The sequence below is a fragment of the Drosophila yakuba genome, chromosome 2R (genome assembly GCF_016746365.2).
Source record: "Drosophila yakuba strain Tai18E2 chromosome 2R, Prin_Dyak_Tai18E2_2.1, whole genome shotgun sequence".
In the NCBI taxonomy this organism is placed as follows: domain Eukaryota; kingdom Metazoa; phylum Arthropoda; class Insecta; order Diptera; family Drosophilidae; genus Drosophila; species Drosophila yakuba.
Window position 1 is genome coordinate 3,678,286 of NC_052528.2, and position 20,434 is coordinate 3,698,719.

A 20,434-nucleotide genomic window follows, 5' to 3' on the forward strand; every position below is an offset into this window, starting at 1 on the left:
GAGTTCGGCAACAGGCGACTCAGCATGAGCCTGCTAATATTACCAGGGATGGTGGATGCGTTGGTGCTGGGGTGGAATTTCCTCACGCAAGTGGCCGAGGACAGGTGCGCCAGTCATGAAATGCCCAGAGGCAGACACAACGGGTGGCTCGAGGAGAAGTTGTCGGTCGCAGTAGTCCAAAAGGACGGCGAAGAGGACGACATGAACAAATTCCTGGAAACAGAGCTCGCAAAGTTTCACTTCATGACCGGAACATCTAGTATAGCCGAGCACATGATAACCATAAAGGATGATAAACCAATTAAGCAGAGATACTACCCCAAGAATCCAAAGATTCAAGGGGAGATCAATGCAAAGGTGGAAGAACTTCTGGAGATTTGAATGATAGAGCATTCAAGGAGCCCGTACAGCTCACCCATATTCATGGTGAAAAAGAAAACGGGAAAATGGAGACTATGCGTGGACTTTAGGCAGATAAATCCATAAAGGATACCTACCAGATGCCACGGATAAACTACATCCTCGACCAACTAAGAGAGGCGCGCTTCATAAGCAGTCTGGACCTCAGGGATGGGTATTGGCAAATACAGTTGGAAGAGTCAAGCCGGGGCTTCACGGCTTTCACGGTCCCAGGGAAATGGCTGTGAAAGTGATGCCATTTGGGTTACACTCCGGGTCGGCTACATTTCAACGGGCCCTGGATCAGGTAATTGGACCGGAAATGTCACCACATGCATTTGCGTATCAAGACGACATCATCGTGATTGGACGCACCCTAGAGAAACACAAGAGAAACCTCAGGGAGGTATTCCGTTGTTTGAAGAACGCGAACCAAACAATACATCCGGAGAAATGCCAGTTCTTCAAGCTAGAACTACTGTACCTAGGGAACCGCGTCACAAGCCAAGGGATAGGCACGGACCCAGAGAAGGTAGCGGCCATAGCCCAGCTAGAACCACCTTCATCGGTCCGCGAGCTGAGGCAATACCTTGGAGTTGCATCTTGGTACCGCGATTTCGTGCCTGACTTCGCGCGACTAAGGCCACTCAACGACCTCCTCCTCAAGGGTACCAAGTGGACATGGTCAAAGGACCACCAGCAAGCCTTCCAGGAGGTAAAAGCTATTTGGTTACCGACCCAGTCTTGGCGTGCCCCGACTTCGGGAAAATGTTCATCCTGCAAACGGACGCCGGACACAGGACACAGAAGATGGCGAAAGGGTCATTTCATACTCCAGCCGGACCCTAAACGGAGCCGAGAAGAACTACTCGACAACAGAGAAGGAGTGCTTGGCAATTGTGTGGGCTATTCGGAAGTGGCTGAACAGCATAGAAAGCCCTTCGGGAAGAATTGGCATTGGAGCTGCAGCAGTATGACTTCGAGGTAGCATATAGCAAAGGCCAGTTGAACGTGGTAGCAGATGTAATACTGAGAAGAACCCAGGAAAAAGAGGCCGAATCAGAATGCAGCTGGATCACGGAAATGCGAGAGAAGAGTTAAAAAGTTCCCAGACTAGGTGTGGGAGACGCAAGAGCCTAAGTTCGGAAAAGCGAGGACTGCGCAAGGTTCAAACCTAATCTGTGGCAGGCGGCGGGAAAGGTGTTGACACAGATTCCGGAAGAGCCCTGGGCGACAGTGTGCACCGATTTCGTCGGACCACTACCAAGATCGAAGCATGGAAACAGTATGTTGGTGCTGATCGACAGGTTTTCAAAGTGGACGGAATTGGTGCCTTTGCGAACAGCCACGGCGGAAACATTGCAGAAAGCGTTCAGGGAACGCATAGTCGCACGATTTGGAGTGCCGAAGGTGGTGATTACGGACAACGGCGTGCAGTTTACGAGCCGGGCTTTTAAGAAGTTCCTCAACGACATGGGGATAAAGCAGCAGTTTACGGCGCCGTACACCCCGCAGGAGAATCCGACGGAGAGAGCCAACCGCACTGTGAAGACAATGATAGCGTAGTTTGCCGGACAGAACCAAAGGAATTGGGTTGAAAGATGGCCCGAAATCCGCGAGCCAAGACTACCGAACGCACTCTATGACAGAGAAACGCTAGGTACAGGTAGGCAACCAGAGTCACCGGAAGGAAACGCTGAGAAGGTGAGAGAGGTCTTCGGGATTGTGCGGAGGAACCTAGAGAGCGTGTCCCAGGACCAAGTAAGGCATTACAGCCTGCGGAGAAGGCAGTGGAAGCCAAGGATTGGTGAAGTGGTGTGGACCAAAGAGCATCATTTATCCAAAGCGGCTGAAGGGTTTGCGGCCAAACTAGCCCCGAGGTTCGATGGGCCGTACCAAATTGTGGATTTCATATCGCCAGTGATATGTAAGATTCGCCACCGGAAGAACAAAAAGGAACGCTCGGAACACGTCAGCGACCCAAAACAGCAGGATCAGGAGGAGAATGGTGACAAGAACGTGGATTCGGATCCATCGGAAGGAAGCAGGGAAGGCATGCAGGAGAACGACCTGAGAACGGACGGGCTTCGGCCGGAACACGTCAGCGACCCAAAACAGCAGGATCAGGAGGAGAATGGTGACAAGAACGTGGATTCGGATCCATCGGAAGGAAGCAGGGAAGGCATGCAGGAGAACGACCTAAGAACGGACGGGCTTCGGCAGCCGTTCTAGCGTCAGGCCGAGGCGAGAGTCAACGGATGCAGACTGCAAGTCCGACAACCATTACAGCGTCAGACCAAGCGAGAGTCAACGGAAGCAAACCACGAGCGAACCAGAATCCTGCCTCAACAACCACCGGACCAAAGAACCCACATACTCCCGAGGAAAGGGGAGGGGCGGTACAGCAGTACCGCAAGGCACGCCAAATTAGGCTGCAGGGAAGAAAGTCAAAGATTAACAAGGATGAAACGTGGTGATCGCATGAGGAGGGCCTGTCGTTGTCAGTTACACATCACGTCAACGCGTAGTAACGGCAGTGCGAAAAGTGGCGAAAGAGAGTTTGGAGACTCTGAACTTATAGGAAAGAGAGAAAGAGAGCGCATATCGGGACAAGTCGAACTTTGGACCGGATCAACGGTATAATCGCGGACATTGGATCCCGAGGACTGGAGACCAAAGGGATGAACCGTTAAAGGAGGCCAATATAAGCTCGCTGAACGATGGATGCGGGACAGTCGACGAGAACAAGTGTACCATTCAACAAAGTAAGAACGAAGTCAGCAGAGGAGCTACAGCCGTGGTAATCATAAGGAGCAAGATCGCTGCGTCAAGACGTTCGGGACGAGAAAAGTCTCCGAATTGAGACGCAGGTAGCTGAGGTCCAGTACGACGAAGCACGAGTAGCCCAAAGGCATCCAACAGGCGAAGCCAAACCAAGGAGGGCACAGGAAAAGCGGCATGGATTGTGGTGTAGACCCGATGAACTCTGTAGGAGACCGCGAACTTGAACCAGGCGATAGCCTAGGTGTGTCCGTGCGATCCAAACAGGCGTGGTACCGGTGACACCAGTCCGAACCAGACGTGCGGTTGACGTTTTGCTATTTCACAGACGTTTGCCTTGGGGATCACTGTTAGCTGCCGTGAGTCTGCGTAAGACAACAGTTCTAAGCCCAAGTGAGGAGCGCCCAACAACGAAGGTCCGCGCACTCAGGACGACGAGAGCGGCGAGACAGCGGAACGAGGCCGTTGGACAATCCATCCAGCACTAAGATCGGATAATCAGATTTCATTGTAAGTTCAAGCACGAATGAAGACCCAAGAACGAAAATTCAAGTGTTATTACTGGTAACCGGGTGATCATGTTATTCTATAAATTTGGTGGGACGAACGCACAAAAATCTACTGAGCTAGCCGCACGTATTCCGTAGCGAGCAGACCAAGCAAATCAGTTCGTTACAGCGCCAATCCATGTACTGCATCAAAAGCTTGGCGTCGCAGACTTTTGGGTAAATATGGCCGCTCTCCATCCGAGATGTCACACCAGATGTCTAGGTTGTCGATGTTCCAAACTTGTAGAATAGGGGACGTGGTTCGAGGACGGTCGGCCATTTCAGCGTCTGTTTGTTGGGCCTCGAATATCGCTTGGGCACTGAAGCTTGCTTGGTGTTGATGCGTGAGAGGGCGTTTGCCGCTGCGTTGTTTTCCCCGGGATTGTATACTATCTCCGTTGAGAGTTGGGAGAAAAATTCAATCGGCGGAGTTGTCGAGGCGATGCTTTGCTTGCTTTCTGCCTGAAAGCGTATTGTAGTGCGCGTATTTTAGTTGCGCCTTTTAGGTAGTCTGAGAGCGGGATTTGAGCCTGAGCTGCGTGTGGGATGAGGTGTCGCTAATAGTTGACCATTCCTAAAAACCGTCGCAATTCCATGATAGTTTGAAGCTTGGGAAAATTGTTGATTGCTTGCGTGCGCTCAACAGGGGGCTTGAATCCGCTCGCGTTGACTTGGAAAATTACCTCACTTTTACCAAATTAGCTCTTTTAGGGGTTAATTTGAAGGGGGCTCCTCTGCAAAATCTCAAAGATTGTCTGGAGGTGCTTTTAATGCTCCTCATGCGTTGTGGAGGACACGATGATGTCGTCCATATACAGTGTTTGAGGAGTACGAACGCCAACTTCCTAGCGGGGAATCCCCGAGTACTGAGAAGGCAATTGCCGTTGAATTGCACCGTGTTAAATCATTTATAGTTACCGATTAAACCTAGGCTAAAACTGCATTCCCCCTTACACTTAACACACAGTCAAAGGGGGTAACATTGAAAGAACTGCGGCACAAGCAAAAACTTTAAATGGCTGCGCAGAAATCTCTGCTGAAATCTCTCTCTACTTTCAGATACATTTTCAAAGTATTTTAGACCTTTCGAGATTCCTGCGCATATCCTGTACATTTATTTTTTTGAATTTGTTTATATAACTTTTTAAGCGCCTTTTCCTTTGTCGCGGCTTTGTACACATTTGTTCATTTGCGTTTGTTTAAGTTTTAAGTCATCCTTAATGAGTTGTCCACAAATTAAACGCTATTCAATAATCCGTTGTACTTCATTTGCACGTAAATTTTTTTTTTTTTTTATGTAAGAAAATACAGACGTAAAGAAAATACAGACAAAGTATTAATTTAAAAAAAAAAAATATATATATATATATATATAGCATCCTACGAATGGAATGCCACGAAGCAGGTTGTCCATGTGGCGCTGGAAGGTTTGCGCGGCATTGCGCAGTCCGGTTGGCATGCCGACGAACTCGAAAAGGCCGAACGGTGTAGTGACGGCTGTTTTCGGAATATCATCTGGCGCGACTGGGAACCTGCGGTAGGCACGCACCAAATCGATTGTGGAGAAAACCGAGCATCCATGCAGACGTTGAAGAATGTCTGCCCCATGGGAAATCGGGTAGCGATCTGGAATAAGGGAAGCATGAAGTTTGCGATAATCACCAGTAGTGCGCCATTTGTTGCTCTTCTTGGAGAATGAATAGGACTGGCCCATTGGCTGATGGAGAGACGAATCACTCCTTGCTAGAGTGAGAGATCGAAATCCCGGCGTGCCGGTGGTGAGGCACTAATTAATTTGGGCCTAAGGAGAGCAATAATAAACAACCTTTTGTAGTCACTTTATTATACCCGTTACTCGTAGAGTAAAAGGGTATACTAGATTCGTTGAAAAGTATGTAACAGGCAGAAGGAAGCGTTTCCGACCATATAAAGTATATATATTCTTGATCAGGATCAGTAGCCGAGTCAATCTGGCCATGTCCGTCTGTCCGTCCGTCTGTCTGTCCGTCTGTCCGTATGAACGTCGAGATCTCAGGAACTACAAAAGCTAGAAAGTTGAGATTAAGTATACAGACTAGAGGGACATAGACGCAGCGCAAGTTTGTCGATTCATGTTGCCACGCCCACTCTAACGCCCACAAACCGCCCAAAGCTGCTGCGCCCACACTTTTGAAAAATGTTTTGAAATTTTTTCATTTTTGTATTGGTCTTGTAAATTTCTATCGATTTGCCAAAAAACTTTTTACCACGCCCACTTTAACGCCCACAAACCGCGCAAAGCTGCTACTCCCACACTTTTGAAAAATGTTTTGATATTTTTTCATTTTTGTATTAGTCTTGTAAATTTCAATCGATTTGCCAAAAAACTTTCTGCCACGCCCACTATAACGCCTACAAACCGCCAAAAACTGTGTTTAAGACTCTCCTTCTCCCTTCCACTAGCTGAGTAACGGGTATCAGATAGTCGGGGAACTCGACTATAGCGTTCTCTCTTGTTTTTATTTTATTTTTTTAAAAAAGCGAGCAGCTTTAAAAAACTTTGTCTTTTCTCCTTCGCCAGTGTTTCCTCAAGAGTCGTAAAAGTGTTACCCTATCCCATAACCGAAAATCATGGGTAACACTTTTTCCTAAGGTTTTCAGGGTTACGCCTTTTTCACCTAGTTGGCGGTTGAATTATGAATGCGGGTTGCTAAAGGCACATTAGGACGTGTGATCTGCACAAAGCGACTAAGAAGATTGGAGTACGGGCGATCTATTCCACTGTTTTGCTTCTGCAACAGCTTTTAAGGGATCTATAAGGCGTTTACCCTTGAGGTCGAGGATGAGGCCGAGGTGCGTGAGGAAATCTGCTCCGATGACTGCTGATTGGACATCATTCGCATCGACGAACGACCAGGTAAACTTACGCCGTAGGTTAAGGCCGCGTAGAGTTTGAAGTCGTCTTTGCGACGATGCATTCCCTTGATTATGGAAACATGTATGAAAGAGATGACTGATCCGGAATCGATAACGAATTTTATGTTAGTATTACGATCGATTATGTGAAGTCAGTACTCCTTTGAGGGGCGAGTGCTTGGAGATCTACGAATTTTATGTTAGTATTACGATCGATTATGTGAAGTCAGTACTCCTTTGAGGGGCGAGTGCTTGGAGATCTGCTGTCACCAGTCGCCTGAACAGATGACAGATTCTTTAGTTTCCCTGCTGTGGCACCCAGGCACAGGGCGAGGAGCATTTTCGTGCATTAGGTCCGAATTTGGCATGATAAAAGCAGACACGTGGTGCTCGGAGTTGCTGCTCGTTGAGATCGGCTGGGCGAGAATGGCTGGGAGAATGCATGTTCTGCAGAATAGTTAAAGCAGCCTTGATGGCAGCGATGTCGCGTTTCAAATCGTCCACGACACATGTGCCAGCTGCCGGCGCGTATTCGGGTTTCGGTATTCAGCATTTTGTTTATCACGTCGGGGTCCCCAATATAGTAACTTATGTAGATACTGCTTTATTTAATTAAGAAATACAATAGAATGTTAATTTGATGCCGTAAGCTTGTTTCGCGGCGCAGCTAATGTCGAGAGTGACCAGTCTGACGACATCAGAAGATGTCGTCCTCTAGGACAGGTCTTGGCGTTAGTACTTGTTTACGCCGTATTGCCAGACTGGGCTGGGCTTTAGTCTGGGCGCCACACATATATGGCCAGAGTCGCTGTTTTTGCTTATGTTCTTACCCATTTGGGAAAATCCTCTTTTCTCTTGCTTTGAAAATTTAACAGTTACGAAATGCAGGTTGGCATTTATAGAAGTGAATACTGAAAGTATAGGCCGCATACGGCGCACAGAACTTGTTCATTAAACTCAGTCGATTTGCAACTATGTAAAACAAACATTAGCTAAGAAATCACCATAGTTTTACAAAAACTTATTTTCCAAAGAAATAATTTGGCTGCAAGTTTTGCATAGTCAAATTCTCCATATAGCATTTTGCGAAATGTAATACAAATATGGCACAAATTTTTTAAAGTAATATTCACCATATATGTAGCATTTTGTGAATATGCCACAGTTATATAAATTATTCTGAATTTCGTGTTTTACCGCTTTGCTACTAAAACTAGTTTTACTAAAGCGGATCAATAAAATGTTGTAGTACTTTATAAATTTTGAAGCAATTGGAGCTTTACCAAAAGCATATATAACTATAAAAGTGCTGTTTTAAAATATCTACAAACACTACTGAAAAATGATTGTTGTAGCTGTGAGAAATAATTAAATAAAAGCCTCCATCTTTATAGGCTGATTTAACAACTTCTTAATTTTGAAATCCATAGTCATCCAGTTGACAAGAAACAGTTATCGTCGTATCGTTATTGTCATATACCAACGCTGTTAAAGCGGCGTCTAAGATAAAGTTAGATAGCCAATTCTAGTTCTAGAGTGTTAGTAAATCATTTATATCAATTTGAAATACAAAACGAGAGCAATTCAAATCATGTACAGACTCATGCACATGAGCACAAAAAAGGGTACATGTTTTATTTCCACAATGATAACCTTAAAGTTACCTTCCATTTTAAAATGCCTATTATCTATTCCATGGGAATCAATCAGTTTAATTGTTTTATTTATCTTTTTTAATAGACACGACTCCAAGTGCTCTTCTCGCATTCTGTTTGGTCCGGAAAAATGACTTTTAAATAATCCCACTTTTAGATTTTTATATCCGTTACTCGTAGAGTACGAGCAAAAACATTATAATAACAAGATGCGTAACGGCCATACATTGGTTTGGCACTATGCAGCCACTTTTTTGGTGACGACCAAAATTGCTCTCTTTTCGCTCGCCTAAAACTGAGAGCGTAAAAATCTAAAAATAGAATTCTCTTGCTTGTGTGAGTAAAAACAATAAAGGAGATAGTGTATATGTGTGCGTTAGTCTAGAGCACTATGGGAAATTTGACCCCTTTTTCTGGCAAAAACCCATTTTCTGAAAGTCGGAATATTACAATAATATTTAGTGTACGCATTCATAATTGACCAATCTTCAGTGCCGCATACTAGAAATTTTAATAGATGGCGCCACAAAAAAGAAATCAGCTGTTAAAAACAAATGTTTTTCTTTCGTTACAAAAGTTCTAATATCTTTGGAACCAAAGCGTTAATTTCCATTCTGTAAAAAGTATTTTAATCAGTGGGTCTTCTATTAGGCGTTTGCAACATTCAATAAAATAAAAACTAGTGTTGTCCCAGTAATTTAGTAAAAATCTTAGTTGCTTTACAAAAGTATTTTTTTTATAATGCCTAACTTTGAATAGAGATTTAAAGTGATTGCATCAATGAAATATACCTCATGTTGTAGCTTATTTAATTCTTGTTCAGATTATTGTAATTTAAAAAACCACTTTTACCGATTTTGGGAGAAATTATACATTTTAGGACTCAACCCTACTTTTCAAAATTTAGAGTAATATCATGCTAAACGGGAGTTAAACAAGGCGGTTGCTGAACGGTTTTGTTATTTTAATTAGTACTATTGATGTTAAGTTCTGTAAAATAATTTAGTATATAAGCACTATCACGAAATCAATTGTTTTTGCTGAGACTAAAAAAGGCATACAAAATTAGAGAAAGCCTTTACGAAAATTAATAATATATATATAAGGGACGGTGCCACGCCCCCAGTTTTGGGGTAGGTTTGGATATGGTCTAGTGCAAATTAATGCAAAAAAAAAATTAAATATCTTTATTCGTTCTGGAGTTATAAATTACAAAAAATAGAAAGGGCGGTGCCACGCCCACAATTTTTGGTACCATTAAAGATATGGACTAGTGTAACCCCATACAAAAAACACCAATTGAATATCTCTCCCCGTTCTGGAATTATTAATTTAGGCCAGAAAAAGTGGTAAAATTTCCCATAGTGTAGTGTATAAGAGCTAGAAAGTTGAGATTCAGCATACAGCATACGATCTTACTAAGAGAAAGAGAAACAGAGGCCATCTCATTTGACGAGCGAGGAACGAAACGAACATATCATTCGTACTCTCTCGGGTTTTTGGCGTTTTACGTATAAATAGAGGCACACAGAAAATGTTGAAATTAGTTCTTCAGTGACTTTCGAACTGTGTGTGTGCAGAATAGTATAAAACAGTGAATAATGACTGGTCGTGGTAAAGGAGGCAAGGGATTGGGAAAAGGTGGCGCCAAGCGTCATCGCAAAGTGCTTCGTGATAACATCCAAGGTATCACAAAAAATGAACGCGTTCGGAGCCACATTATGATTGTTGTGCTTGTGAAAATATACGTAAAGTGAATAATGCCGCCGAAAACTAGTGGAAAGGCAGCCAAGAAGGCTGGCAAAGCTCAGAAGAAAAAGAAGCGCCAGAGGAAGGAGAGCTATGCCATCTACATTTACAAGGTTCTCAAGCAGGTCCATCCTGACACCGGAATTTCATCTAAGGCGATGAGCATCATGAACAGCTTTGTAAATGATATTTTCGAGCGCATTGCTGCCGAGGCGTCTCGTCTGGCTCACTACAACAAGCGCTCGACCATCACCAGTCGAGAAATCCAAACGGCTGTTCGCCTGCTTCTGCCGGGAGAGTTGGCCAAGCATGCTGTCAGTGAGGGAACCAAGGCTGTCACCAAGTACACCAGCTCCAAATAATTTGTTTCTACTAATGCTGCGGACATTAATCCAAAACGGCCCTTTTCAGGGCCACAATGTGTTTCACCAAGGAAATGTATTTTTCAATATATCGTCGATTTCAACTTATCCATTCCCACTATGGTGTTAAAATTGTTCAAATTTGTTTAGATATATACCAAAAAATCGGAAACGAAAACTCAATACGCTCAAAAAGCAACGTAATTCAATAACCAGACACGACGCGATGGTTGCCAATAAAATTAATGGAGCATTTTAATTTTCAAATAGCATTTAAATGAAAGTTTTTTCTCTTGCAACGAATCGTTGTAGCCCTGAAAAGGGCTTGTATAAACAAATTTCAGATGTTGAAATCTAAAATTTTGATTGCGAACATGTACTAACTACTGTACTTTTTCACAATTTACTTCTTGGCGGCCGTAGTCTTTGCTTTCGGCTTCTTGGCCGTAGCAGAAACCGCTGCTTTCTTCGCAGTCTTTTTGGGTTTTGCAGACGCCGCTGGCTTTGCCTTTGGGGCTTTGGCTGCTGTAGCCTTCGACTTCGCTGCGGTCACGGTCGCTTTCGCCTTTGTTGCGGCGGGCTTCGACTTTACGATTCCAGTTTTCGTAGCATCCTTGGCTTTTGCCTTCTCGGTTTTCTTTTTCTCGGCAGTCTTTTTGGTGGCCACAGCCTTGGACTTTTTGTCAGCAGCCCCAGCGGCAGTTTTTTTGGAGGATGCAACAGTCTTCTTGCTTTCCACTTTTTTCTTAGCAGACAAAACCCTCGACTTCGCCTTCGGATCCTTATCCTTCTTGGCGGAGGCCGAAAGTTTAAATGATCCAGATGCACCCTTTCCCTTTGTTTGGATAAGCTTTCCATTGACCACGGCCGATTTTAAGTACTTCTTGATGAATGGAGCTAACTTTTGGGCGTCGCATTTATAAGTGGCAGTGATATATTTTTTTATTGCCAGAAGTGATGAGCCGCCACGTTCCTTTAAATTTTTAATCGAAGCGTCCACCATTTGCTGAGTTGGCGGATGTGACGGCGCCGCATTGGCTTTCTTTGCCTTTGTGCCGGCAGATCCAGATGCCTTTTTTTGGGCCACCTTTTTCTCAACTGTCGCGGATGGGGCAGCCACTGGAGAAGCGGACGTTGCAACTGCAGAATCAGACATTTTTCTTCACTAAGAACACTTTTTTGCTTGAAGTGCAAACTTTTTTTTTAAATATTAAGTGTTTAAAATATTTATTAAAAGTAAGTTTTAATAGTTCTACATTCTTAAATAATTATTTTTTCACTATGAATTTTTCAAATGTTGATATATGGTTTTAGTGACTTTTTAATGTTGATTGAACTTGAATATTCACATTTTTATCTAGAGCAATTTATAAAAAAACATGTTTTTAAATTATAAATCATGAAAATAATTTAGAGATTCCCGAAGTTTATTACAACTTCAACTTTCGACCTTTAGGAAAACCTAAAAAAGGAGCGTCTATTATTGTTTGAGATACTTTATTACTTGATTTAAGTTGACAATGAACTACATAAAAAGTTTGCTCTACGGCATCATTCAGCAATAGTTTTTGATTCTAAAAAATACATATATTGTCAAAAACAATGGATTTTTAATATTTTCTTAAAATAATAACGTGTTTGCTTTAGTAGATTAAAGTTTTCATGCATTTTTATAAATAATTTGTCTAAAATAAATCAATTTCCCTACCATATATCAGCCTTCAAGTAGTATGTCATACAATGTTTTTATTTAATAATAAAATATAAAGCAATCTTTTTTGTATTATCTCTTTCTTTTATATATTAGATATTGAATTTCCCAACGTAATTAACCAATTTCAAAACAAGTTTTTACAGATCTTTTATTTTTTACAGACGGTTTAAGGGGCAGTTCCACTTGCCCCGTACGACCTCTTCAATAATATTTCCAAATTGAGTTAAAACTAAGAAAAAATTTTAATTAACAATCTTTATATTATAGTTTTCTGTTACTTTTTAAATATTGGACTGACCGATATAATTACATTATTTCCAAACTGTCATTCGCAGAATTTTGATTTTTTATAGATGTTTGAAGGTAACGTGGTTCTTGCTCCGTATGACTATTTCAGTGTTCTAAAGGAAGTTAGCACTAATAAAAAATATAAAACAACTGTTTTTATATTAACCTTTTCTTTTATTTTATTAATGTTGGGCTAACAATTAAAATAACAATATTTCGATTCTTTCATTAGCAGAATTTCTATTTTTTAGAAATGTTTGAAGTTTCAGTGCCGTTTGCCCCTTATAAACATTTCAATAATATATTCAGCTGAACTTAACACAAAGACAAAATATAGAATATCAATTCTGTTATTATTTTCTATATATAATATTATATTCTAATATATATTCTTTTATAAATAGGCTGCAAAAGAAAAATTTAAATCTCATTGAATGTGGTTTGTGGTCCTGAAAAGGACCGATTGTAGAGTATGCTAGGGCTTTGGCTGCCAATTGAAGCCTTGCCAACTTAAGCACGCTCGCCGCGGATGCGTCGCGCTAATTGGATGTCCTTCGGCATTATGGTGACACGTTTGGCATGAATGGCACACAAGTTGGTATCTTCAAAGAGACCAACCAGATAGGCTTCGCTAGCTTCCTGCAGGGCCATAACAGCCGAGCTCTGGAATCGCAAGTCAGTCTTAAAGTCCTGAGCGATTTCACGCACCAGACGCTGGAAAGGCAGTTTGCGGATCAGAAGCTCTGTGCTCTTTTGGTAGCGACGGATCTCACGCAAGGCCACTGTTCCAGGGCGATAGCGGTGGGGCTTCTTTACACCTCCAGTCGCAGGGGCGCTCTTGCGAGCGGCCTTAGTAGCCAGTTGTTTGCGTGGCGCCTTTCCACCAGTCGATTTACGTGCAGTTTGCTTGGTACGAGCCATTTCCGATTTGAGTTTCACCACAGTTCACGTTCACTACTTCACGTTTCAAAACACAATAAACGATCAGAGCATTTGCTACCTACTTATATAGCAAGCGTGGATGGTGAGAAAGAGAAAGAGAAACAGAGGCCATCTCATTGACGAGCGAGGAACGAAACGAACATATCATTCGTACTCTCTCGGATTTTTGGCGTTTTACGTATAAATAGAGGCACACAAAAAATGTTGAAATTAGTTCTTCAGTGACTTTTGGACTGTGTGTGTGCAGAATAGTATAAAACAGTGAATAATGACTGGTCGTGGTAAAGGAGGCAAGGGATTGGGAAAAGGTGGCGCCAAGCGTCATCGCAAAGTGCTTCGTGATAACATCCAAGGTATCACGAAGCCTGCTATCCGCCGTTTGGCTCGTCGTGGCGGTGTGAAGCGCATATCTGGACTCATATACGAGGAAACGCGTGGTGTTCTGAAGGTTTTCTTGGAGAACGTAATTCGTGATGCCGTCACCTACACCGAACACGCTAAGAGAAAGACTGTTACAGCCATGGATGTTGTGTACGCTCTGAAGAGGCAAGGCCGCACTCTCTACGGATTTGGCGGTTAAAAAAAAAGTCCTGTACTTTTATTAAGCAATCGGTCCTTTTCAGGACCACCACTAACTTTTTAAAAGGAGGTACATTTTCAAAAAATATGTCCTTTTATTGGTTGGGAACCCCAAGAATGAGGTAGTCCGCTATTGCATCAAACTAAATGTCGATCATTGATTGCTTCTTCAGGTAGACCAAATTGAGAGTATAGTGTGTATATATTGATAGATTCATAACATGGCTTTGTACAGACTGTACTGAATTCAGACACCGTGTGTATATCAACGCATCGTGGAGTGCGAAAAATAAAAAACTACTTTATATTTTATATAATAGAAAATTTGAAAAATCTTACTGCATATATAAATAAAATATGACAATTCCTAAAATAATTTTTTGTATAATTTATTCAATACAACATAATAGTAACGTAGTTAAAAAATTTTTCACATCTTTGGTAACAATTTGGTCGTTCTGAAAAGGACGGTTTGATTGATGATTTTATGTACAAGTAGGTATTCAGCTTTTGAAACGTTTAGTTTAAGCCTTCTTCTCGGTCTTTTTGGGCAACAGAACAGCCTGAATATTCGGCAAGACTCCACCTTGGGCAATAGTGACGCCGGAGAGCAGCTTGTTTAACTCCTCGTCGTTGCGGATGGCCAGCTGTAAATGACACGGAATAATTCTAGTCTTCTTGTTGTCACGAGCAGCATTGCCTGCCAACTCGAGAACTTCAGCGGCCAGATATTCCATTACGGCTGCTAGGTAAACTGGAGCGCCTGCACCAACACGCTCGGCGTAGTTGCCCTTCCGGAGCAGACGGTGAATACGGCCCACAGGGAATTGAAGACCGGCACGGTTGGAGCGGGACTTTGCCTTTCCCTTCACTTTGCCACCTTTTCCACGTCCAGACATTTTGCTTTGCGTTTATTTCACTTAGTTCACTTTACACACGGAACACGAATGCTGGCCGAACCCCGGCAGGGAAATATTTATACTTTTTCGTCTGCCAGCGCTTTCAGTTCGTAAAAAAGTATAAAAATGAACGCGTTCGGAGCCACATTATTATAAGTGAATTGTGTTTGTGAAAATATAAGTAAAGTGAATAATGCCGCCGAAAACTAGTGGAAAGGCAGCCAAGAAGGCTGGCAAGGCTCAGAAGAATATCACCAAGACCGACAAGAAAAAGAAGCGCAAGAGGAAGGAGAGCTATGCCATCTACATTTACAAGGTTCTCAAGCAGGTCCATCCTGACACCGGCATTTCATCTAAGGCGATGAGCATCATGAACAGCTTTGTAAATGATATTTTCGAGCGCATTGCTGCCGAGGCGTCTCGTCTGGCTCACTACAACAAGCGCTCGACCATCACCAGTCGAGAAATCCAAACGGCTGTTCGCCTGCTTCTGCCGGGAGAGTTGGCCAAGCATTCTGTCAGTGAGGGAACCAAGGCTGTCACCAAGTACACCAGCTCCAAATAATTTGTTTCTACTAATGCTGCGGACATTAATCCAAAACGGCCCTTTTCAGGGCCACAATGTGTTTCACCAAGGAAATGTATTTTTCAATATATCGTCGATTTCAACTTATCCATTCCCACTATGGTGTTAAAATTGTTCAAATTTGTTTAGATATATACCAAAAAATCGGAAACGAAAACTCAATACGCTCAAAAAGCAACGTAATTCAATAACCAGACACGACACGATGGTTGCCAATAAAATTAATGGAGCATTTTAATTTTCAAATAGCATTTAAATGAAAGTTTTTTCTCTTGCAACGAATCGTTGTAGCCCTGAAAAGGGCTTGTTTAAACAAATTTCAGATGTTGAAATCTAAAATTTTGATTGCGAACATGTACTAACTACTGTACTTTTTCACAATTTACTTCTTGGCGGCCGTAGTCTTTGCTTTCGGCTTCTTGGCCGTAGCAGAAACCGCTGCTTTCTTCGCAGTCTTTTTGGGTTTTGCAGACGCCGCTGGCTTTGCCTTTGGGGCTTTAGCTGCTGTAGCCTTCGACTTCGCTGCGGTCGCGGTCGCTTTCGCCTTTGTTGCGGCGGGCTTCGACTTTACGATTCCAGTTTTCTTAGCATCCTTGGCTTTTGCCTTCTCGGTTTTCTTTTTCTCGGCAGTCTTTTTGGTGGCCACAGCCTTCTTAGCCTTGGGCTTTTTGTCAGCAGCCCCAGCGGCAGTTTTTTTGGAGGAAGCACCAGTCTTCTTGGATGCTACCTTCTTGCTTTCCACTTTTTTCTAAGCAGACAAAACCCTCGACTTCGCCTTCGGATCCTTATCCTTATCCTTCTTGGCGGAGGCCGAAAGTTTAAATGATCCAGATGCACCCTTTCCCTTTGTTTGGATAAGCTTTCCATTGACCACGGCCGATTTTAAGTACTTCTTGATGAATGGAGCTAACTTTTGGGCGTCGCATTTATAAGTGGCAGTGATATATTTTTTTATTGCCAGAAGTGATGAGCCGCCACGTTCCTTTAAATTTTTAATCGAAGCGTCCACCATTTGCTGAGTTGGCGGATGTGACGGCGCCGCATTGGCTTTCTTTGCCTTTGTGCCGGCAGATCCAGATGCCTTTTTTTGGGCCACCTTTTTCTCAACTGTCGCGGATGGGGCAGCCACTGGAGAAGCGGACGTTGCAACTGCAGAATCAGACATTTTTCTTCACTAAGAACACTTTTTTGCTTGAAGTGCAAACTTTTTTTTTAAATATTAAGTGTTTAAAATATTTATTAAAAGTAAGTTTTAATAGTTCTACATTCTTAAATAATTATTTTTTCACTATGAATTTTTCAAATGTTGATATATGGTTTTAGTGACTTTTTAATGTTGATTGAACTTGAATATTCACATTTTTATCTAGAGCAATTTATAAAAAAACATGTTTTTAAATTATAAATCATGAAAATAATTTAGAGATTCCCGAAGTTTATTACAACTTCAACTTTCGACCTTTAGGAAAACCTAAAAAAGGAGCGTCTATTATTGTTTGAGATACTTTATTACTTGATTTAAGTTGACAATGAACTACATAAAAAGTTTGCTCTACGGCATCATTCAGCAATAGTTTTTGATTCTAAAAAATACATATATTGTCAAAAACAATGGATTTTTAATATTTTCTTAAAATAATAACGTGTTTGCTTTAGTAGATTAAAGTTTTCATGCATTTTTATAAATAATTTGTCTAAAATAAATCAATTTCCCTACCATATATCAGCCTTCAAGTAGTATGTCATACAATGTTTTTATTTAATAATAAAATATAAAGCAATCTTTTTTGTATTATCTCTTTCTTTTATATATTAGATATTGAATTTCCCAACGTAATTAACCAATTTCAAAACAAGTTTTTACAGATCTTTTATTTTTTACAGACGGTTTAAGGGGCAGTTTCACTTGCCCCGTACGACCTCTTCAATAATATTTCCAAATTGAGTTAAAACTAAGAAAAAATTTTAATTAACAATCTTTATATTATAGTTTTCTGTTACTTTTTAAATATTGGACTGACCGATATAATTACATTATTTCCAAACTGTCATTCGCAGAATTTTGATTTTTTATAGATGTTTGAAGGTACCACGTTACCTTGCTCCGTATGACTATTTCAGTGTTCTAAAGGAAGTTAGCACTAATAAAAAATATAAAACAACTGTTTTTATATTAACCTTTTCTTTTATTTTATTAATGTTGGGCTAACAATTAAAATAACAATATTTCGATTCTTTCATTAGCAGAATTTCTATTTTTTAGAAATGTTTGAAGTTTCAGTGCCGTTTGCCCCTTATAAACATTTCAATAATATATTCAGCTGAACTTAACACAAAGACAAAATATAGAATATCAATTCTGTTATTATTTTCTATATATAATATTATATTCTAATATATATTCTTTTATAAATAGGCTGCAAAAGAAAAATTTAAATCTCATTGAATGTGGTTTGTGGTCCTGAAAAGGACCGATTGTAGGGCTTTGGCTGCCAATTGAAGCCTTGCCAACTTAAGCACGCTCGCCGCGGATGCGTCGCGCTAATTGGATGTCCTTCGGCATTATGGTGACACGTTTGGCATGAATGGCACACAAGTTGGTATCTTCAAAGAGACCAACCAGATAGGCTTCGCTAGCTTCCTGCAGGGCCATAACAGCCGAGCTCTGGAATCGCAAGTCAGTCTTAAAGTCCTGAGCGATTTCACGCACCAGACGCTGGAAAGGCAGTTTGCGGATCAGAAGCTCTGTGCTCTTTTGGTAGCGACGGATCTCACGCAAGGCCACTGTTCCAGGGCGATAGCGGTGGGGCTTCTTTACACCTCCAGTCGCAGGGGCGCTCTTGCGAGCGCCTTAGTAGCCAGTTGTTTGCGTGGCGCCTTTCCACCAGTCGATTTACGTGCAGTTTGCTTGGTACGAGCCATTTCCGATTTGAGTTTCACCACAGTTCACGTTCACTACTTCACGTTTCAAAACACAATAAACGATCAGAGCATTTGCTACCTACTTATATAGCAAGCGTGGATGGTGAGAAAGAGAAAGAGAAACAGAGGCCATCTCATTGACGAGCGAGGAACGAAACGAACATATCATTCGTACTCTCTCGGGTTTTTGGCGTTTTACGTATAAATAGAGGCACACAAAAAATGTTGAAATTAGTTCTTCAGTGACTTTTGGACTGTGTGTGTGCAGAATAGTATAAAACAGTGAATAATGACTGGTCGTGGTAAAGGAGGCAAGGGATTGGGAAAAGGTGGCGCCAAGCGTCATCGCAAAGTGCTTCGTGATAACATCCAAGGTATCACGAAGCCTGCTATCCGCCGTTTGGCTCGTCGTGGCGGTGTGAAGCGCATATCTGGACTCATATACGAGGAAACGCGTGGTGTTCTGAAGGTTTTCTTGGAGAACGTAATTCGTGATGCCGTCACCTACACCGAACACGCTAAGAGAAAGACTGTTACAGCCATGGATGTTGTGTACGCTCTGAAGAGGCAAGGCCGCACTCTCTACGGATTTGGCGGTTAAAAAAAAAGTCCTGTACTTTTATTAAGCAATCGGTCCTTTTCAGGACCACCACTAACTTTTTAAAAGGAGGTACATTTTCAAAAAATATGTCCTTTTATTGGTTGGGAACCCCAAGAATGAGGTAGTCCGCTATTGCATCAAACTAAATGTCGATCATTGATTGCTTCTTCAGGTAGACCAAATTGAGAGTATAGTGTGTATATATTGATAGATTCATAACATGGCTTTGTACAGACTGTACTGAATTCAGACACCGTGTGTATATCAACGCATCGTGGAGTGCGAAAAATAAAAAACTACTTTATATTTTATATAATAGAAAATTTGAAAAATCTTACTGCATATATAAATAAAATATGACAATTCCTAAAATAATTTTTTGTATAATTTATTCAATACAACATAATAGTAACGTAGTTAAAAAATTTTTCACATCTTTGGTAACAATTTGGTCGTCCTGAAAAGGACGGTTTGATTGATGATTTTATGTACAAGTAGGTATTCAGCTTTTGAAACGTTTAGTTTAAGCCTTCTTCTCGGTCTTTTTGGGCAACAGAACAGCCTGAATATTCGGCAAGACTCCACCTTGGGCAATAGTGACGCCGGAGAGCAGCTTGTTTAACTCCTCGTCGTTGCGGATGGCCAGCTGTAAATGACGCGGAATAATTCTAGTCTTCTTGTTGTCACGAGCAGCATTGCCTGCCAACTCGAGAACTTCAGCGGCCAGATATTCCATTACGGCTGCTAGGTAAACTGGAGCGCCTGCACCAACACGCTCGGCGTAGTTGCCCTTCCGGAGCAGACGGTGAATACGGCCCACAGGGAATTGAAGACCGGCACGGTTGGAGCGGGACTTTGCCTTTCCCTTCACTTTGCCACCTTTTCCACGTCCAGACATTTTGCTTTGCGTTTATTTCACTTAGTTCACTTTACACACGGAACACGAATGCTGGCCGAACCCCGGCAGGGAAATATTTATACTTTTTCGTCTGCCAGCGCTTTCAGTTCGTAAAAAAGTATAAAAATGAACGCGTTCGGAGCCACATTATTATAAGTGAATTGTGTTTGTGAAAATATAAGTAAAGTGAATAATGCCGCCGAAAACTAGTGGAAAGGCAGCCAAGAAGGCTGGCAAGGCTCAGAAGAATATCACCAAGACCGACAAGAAAAAGAAGCGCAAGAGGAAGGAGAGCTATGCCATCTACATTTACAAGGTTCTCAAGCAGGTCCATCCTGACACCGGCATTTCATCTAAGGCGATGAGCATCATGAACAGCTTTGTAAATGATATTTTCGAGCGCATTGCTGCCGAGGCGTCTCGTCTGGCTCACTACAACAAGCGCTCGACCATCACCAGTCGAGAAATCCAAACGGCTGTTCGCCTGCTTCTGCCGGGAGAGTTGGCCAAGCATTCTGTCAGTGAGGGAACCAAGGCTGTCACCAAGTACACCAGCTCCAAATAATTTGTTTCTACTAATGCTGCGGACATTAATCCAAAACGGCCCTTTTCAGGG

General features: G+C 42.0%; 9 protein-coding genes and 1 pseudogene across 10 annotated transcripts; 5 read left to right on the forward strand and 5 right to left on the reverse strand.

Moving 5' to 3' along the window:
* Positions 1–4,982: 4,982 nt before the first annotated feature.
* On the reverse strand, positions 4,983–7,331 carry LOC120321196. 2 transcript variants are annotated; one of them, XM_039373180.2, is made up of 2 exons: positions 6,536–7,331; positions 4,983–5,529 (listed from the first exon to the last, which is right to left on the reverse strand). In XM_039373180.2, the coding sequence occupies exons 1-2, from the start codon at positions 6,683–6,685 to the stop codon at positions 5,515–5,517; spliced, it is 165 nt and encodes a 54-aa protein (XP_039229114.1). In that variant the 5' UTR covers positions 6,686–7,331; the 3' UTR covers positions 4,983–5,514. The 2 variants fall into 2 exon arrangements, with proteins under 2 accessions (XP_039229114.1, XP_039229113.1); XM_039373179.2 differs by having other exon boundaries at positions 4,983–5,354; positions 6,536–7,330.
* Positions 7,332–10,023: 2,692 nt separating this feature from the next.
* On the forward strand, positions 10,024–10,438 carry LOC6540448 (histone H2B). The gene has a single exon (XM_002087219.4). The coding sequence runs from the start codon at positions 10,039–10,041 to the stop codon at positions 10,387–10,389; it is 351 nt and encodes a 116-aa protein (XP_002087255.3). The 5' UTR covers positions 10,024–10,038; the 3' UTR covers positions 10,390–10,438.
* Positions 10,439–10,719: 281 nt separating this feature from the next.
* On the reverse strand, positions 10,720–11,575 carry LOC6540446 (histone H1). Its single transcript, XM_002087218.4, has one exon. It carries the CDS (start codon positions 11,543–11,545, stop codon positions 10,793–10,795), a length of 753 nt encoding a protein of 250 aa, XP_002087254.1. The 5' UTR covers positions 11,546–11,575; the 3' UTR covers positions 10,720–10,792.
* A 1,968-nt stretch (positions 11,576–13,543) lies between these two features.
* Positions 13,544–13,958, forward strand: LOC120321201 (histone H4). The gene has a single exon (XM_039373186.1). The coding sequence runs from the start codon at positions 13,602–13,604 to the stop codon at positions 13,911–13,913; it is 312 nt and encodes a 103-aa protein (XP_039229120.1). The 5' UTR covers positions 13,544–13,601; the 3' UTR covers positions 13,914–13,958.
* A 413-nt stretch (positions 13,959–14,371) lies between these two features.
* LOC120321198 (histone H2A-like) lies at positions 14,372–14,872 on the reverse strand. Its single transcript, XM_039373183.2, has one exon. It carries the CDS (start codon positions 14,809–14,811, stop codon positions 14,437–14,439), a length of 375 nt encoding a protein of 124 aa, XP_039229117.1. The 5' UTR covers positions 14,812–14,872; the 3' UTR covers positions 14,372–14,436.
* Positions 14,873–14,961: 89 nt separating this feature from the next.
* On the forward strand, positions 14,962–15,425 carry LOC120321199 (histone H2B-like). Its single transcript, XM_039373184.2, has one exon. It carries the CDS (start codon positions 15,005–15,007, stop codon positions 15,374–15,376), a length of 372 nt encoding a protein of 123 aa, XP_039229118.1. The 5' UTR covers positions 14,962–15,004; the 3' UTR covers positions 15,377–15,425.
* Positions 15,426–15,691: 266 nt separating this feature from the next.
* On the reverse strand, positions 15,692–16,592 carry LOC6539224 (annotated as a pseudogene).
* Positions 16,593–18,551: 1,959 nt separating this feature from the next.
* On the forward strand, positions 18,552–18,965 carry LOC120321202 (histone H4). The gene has a single exon (XM_039373187.1). The coding sequence runs from the start codon at positions 18,609–18,611 to the stop codon at positions 18,918–18,920; it is 312 nt and encodes a 103-aa protein (XP_039229121.1). The 5' UTR covers positions 18,552–18,608; the 3' UTR covers positions 18,921–18,965.
* A 413-nt stretch (positions 18,966–19,378) lies between these two features.
* Positions 19,379–19,876, reverse strand: LOC120321197 (histone H2A). Its single transcript, XM_039373181.2, has one exon. It carries the CDS (start codon positions 19,816–19,818, stop codon positions 19,444–19,446), a length of 375 nt encoding a protein of 124 aa, XP_039229115.1. The 5' UTR covers positions 19,819–19,876; the 3' UTR covers positions 19,379–19,443.
* Positions 19,877–19,968: 92 nt separating this feature from the next.
* On the forward strand, positions 19,969–20,432 carry LOC120321200 (histone H2B-like). The gene has a single exon (XM_039373185.2). It carries the CDS (start codon positions 20,012–20,014, stop codon positions 20,381–20,383), a length of 372 nt encoding a protein of 123 aa, XP_039229119.1. The 5' UTR covers positions 19,969–20,011; the 3' UTR covers positions 20,384–20,432.
* The last annotated feature ends 2 nt before the right edge of the window (positions 20,433–20,434 follow it).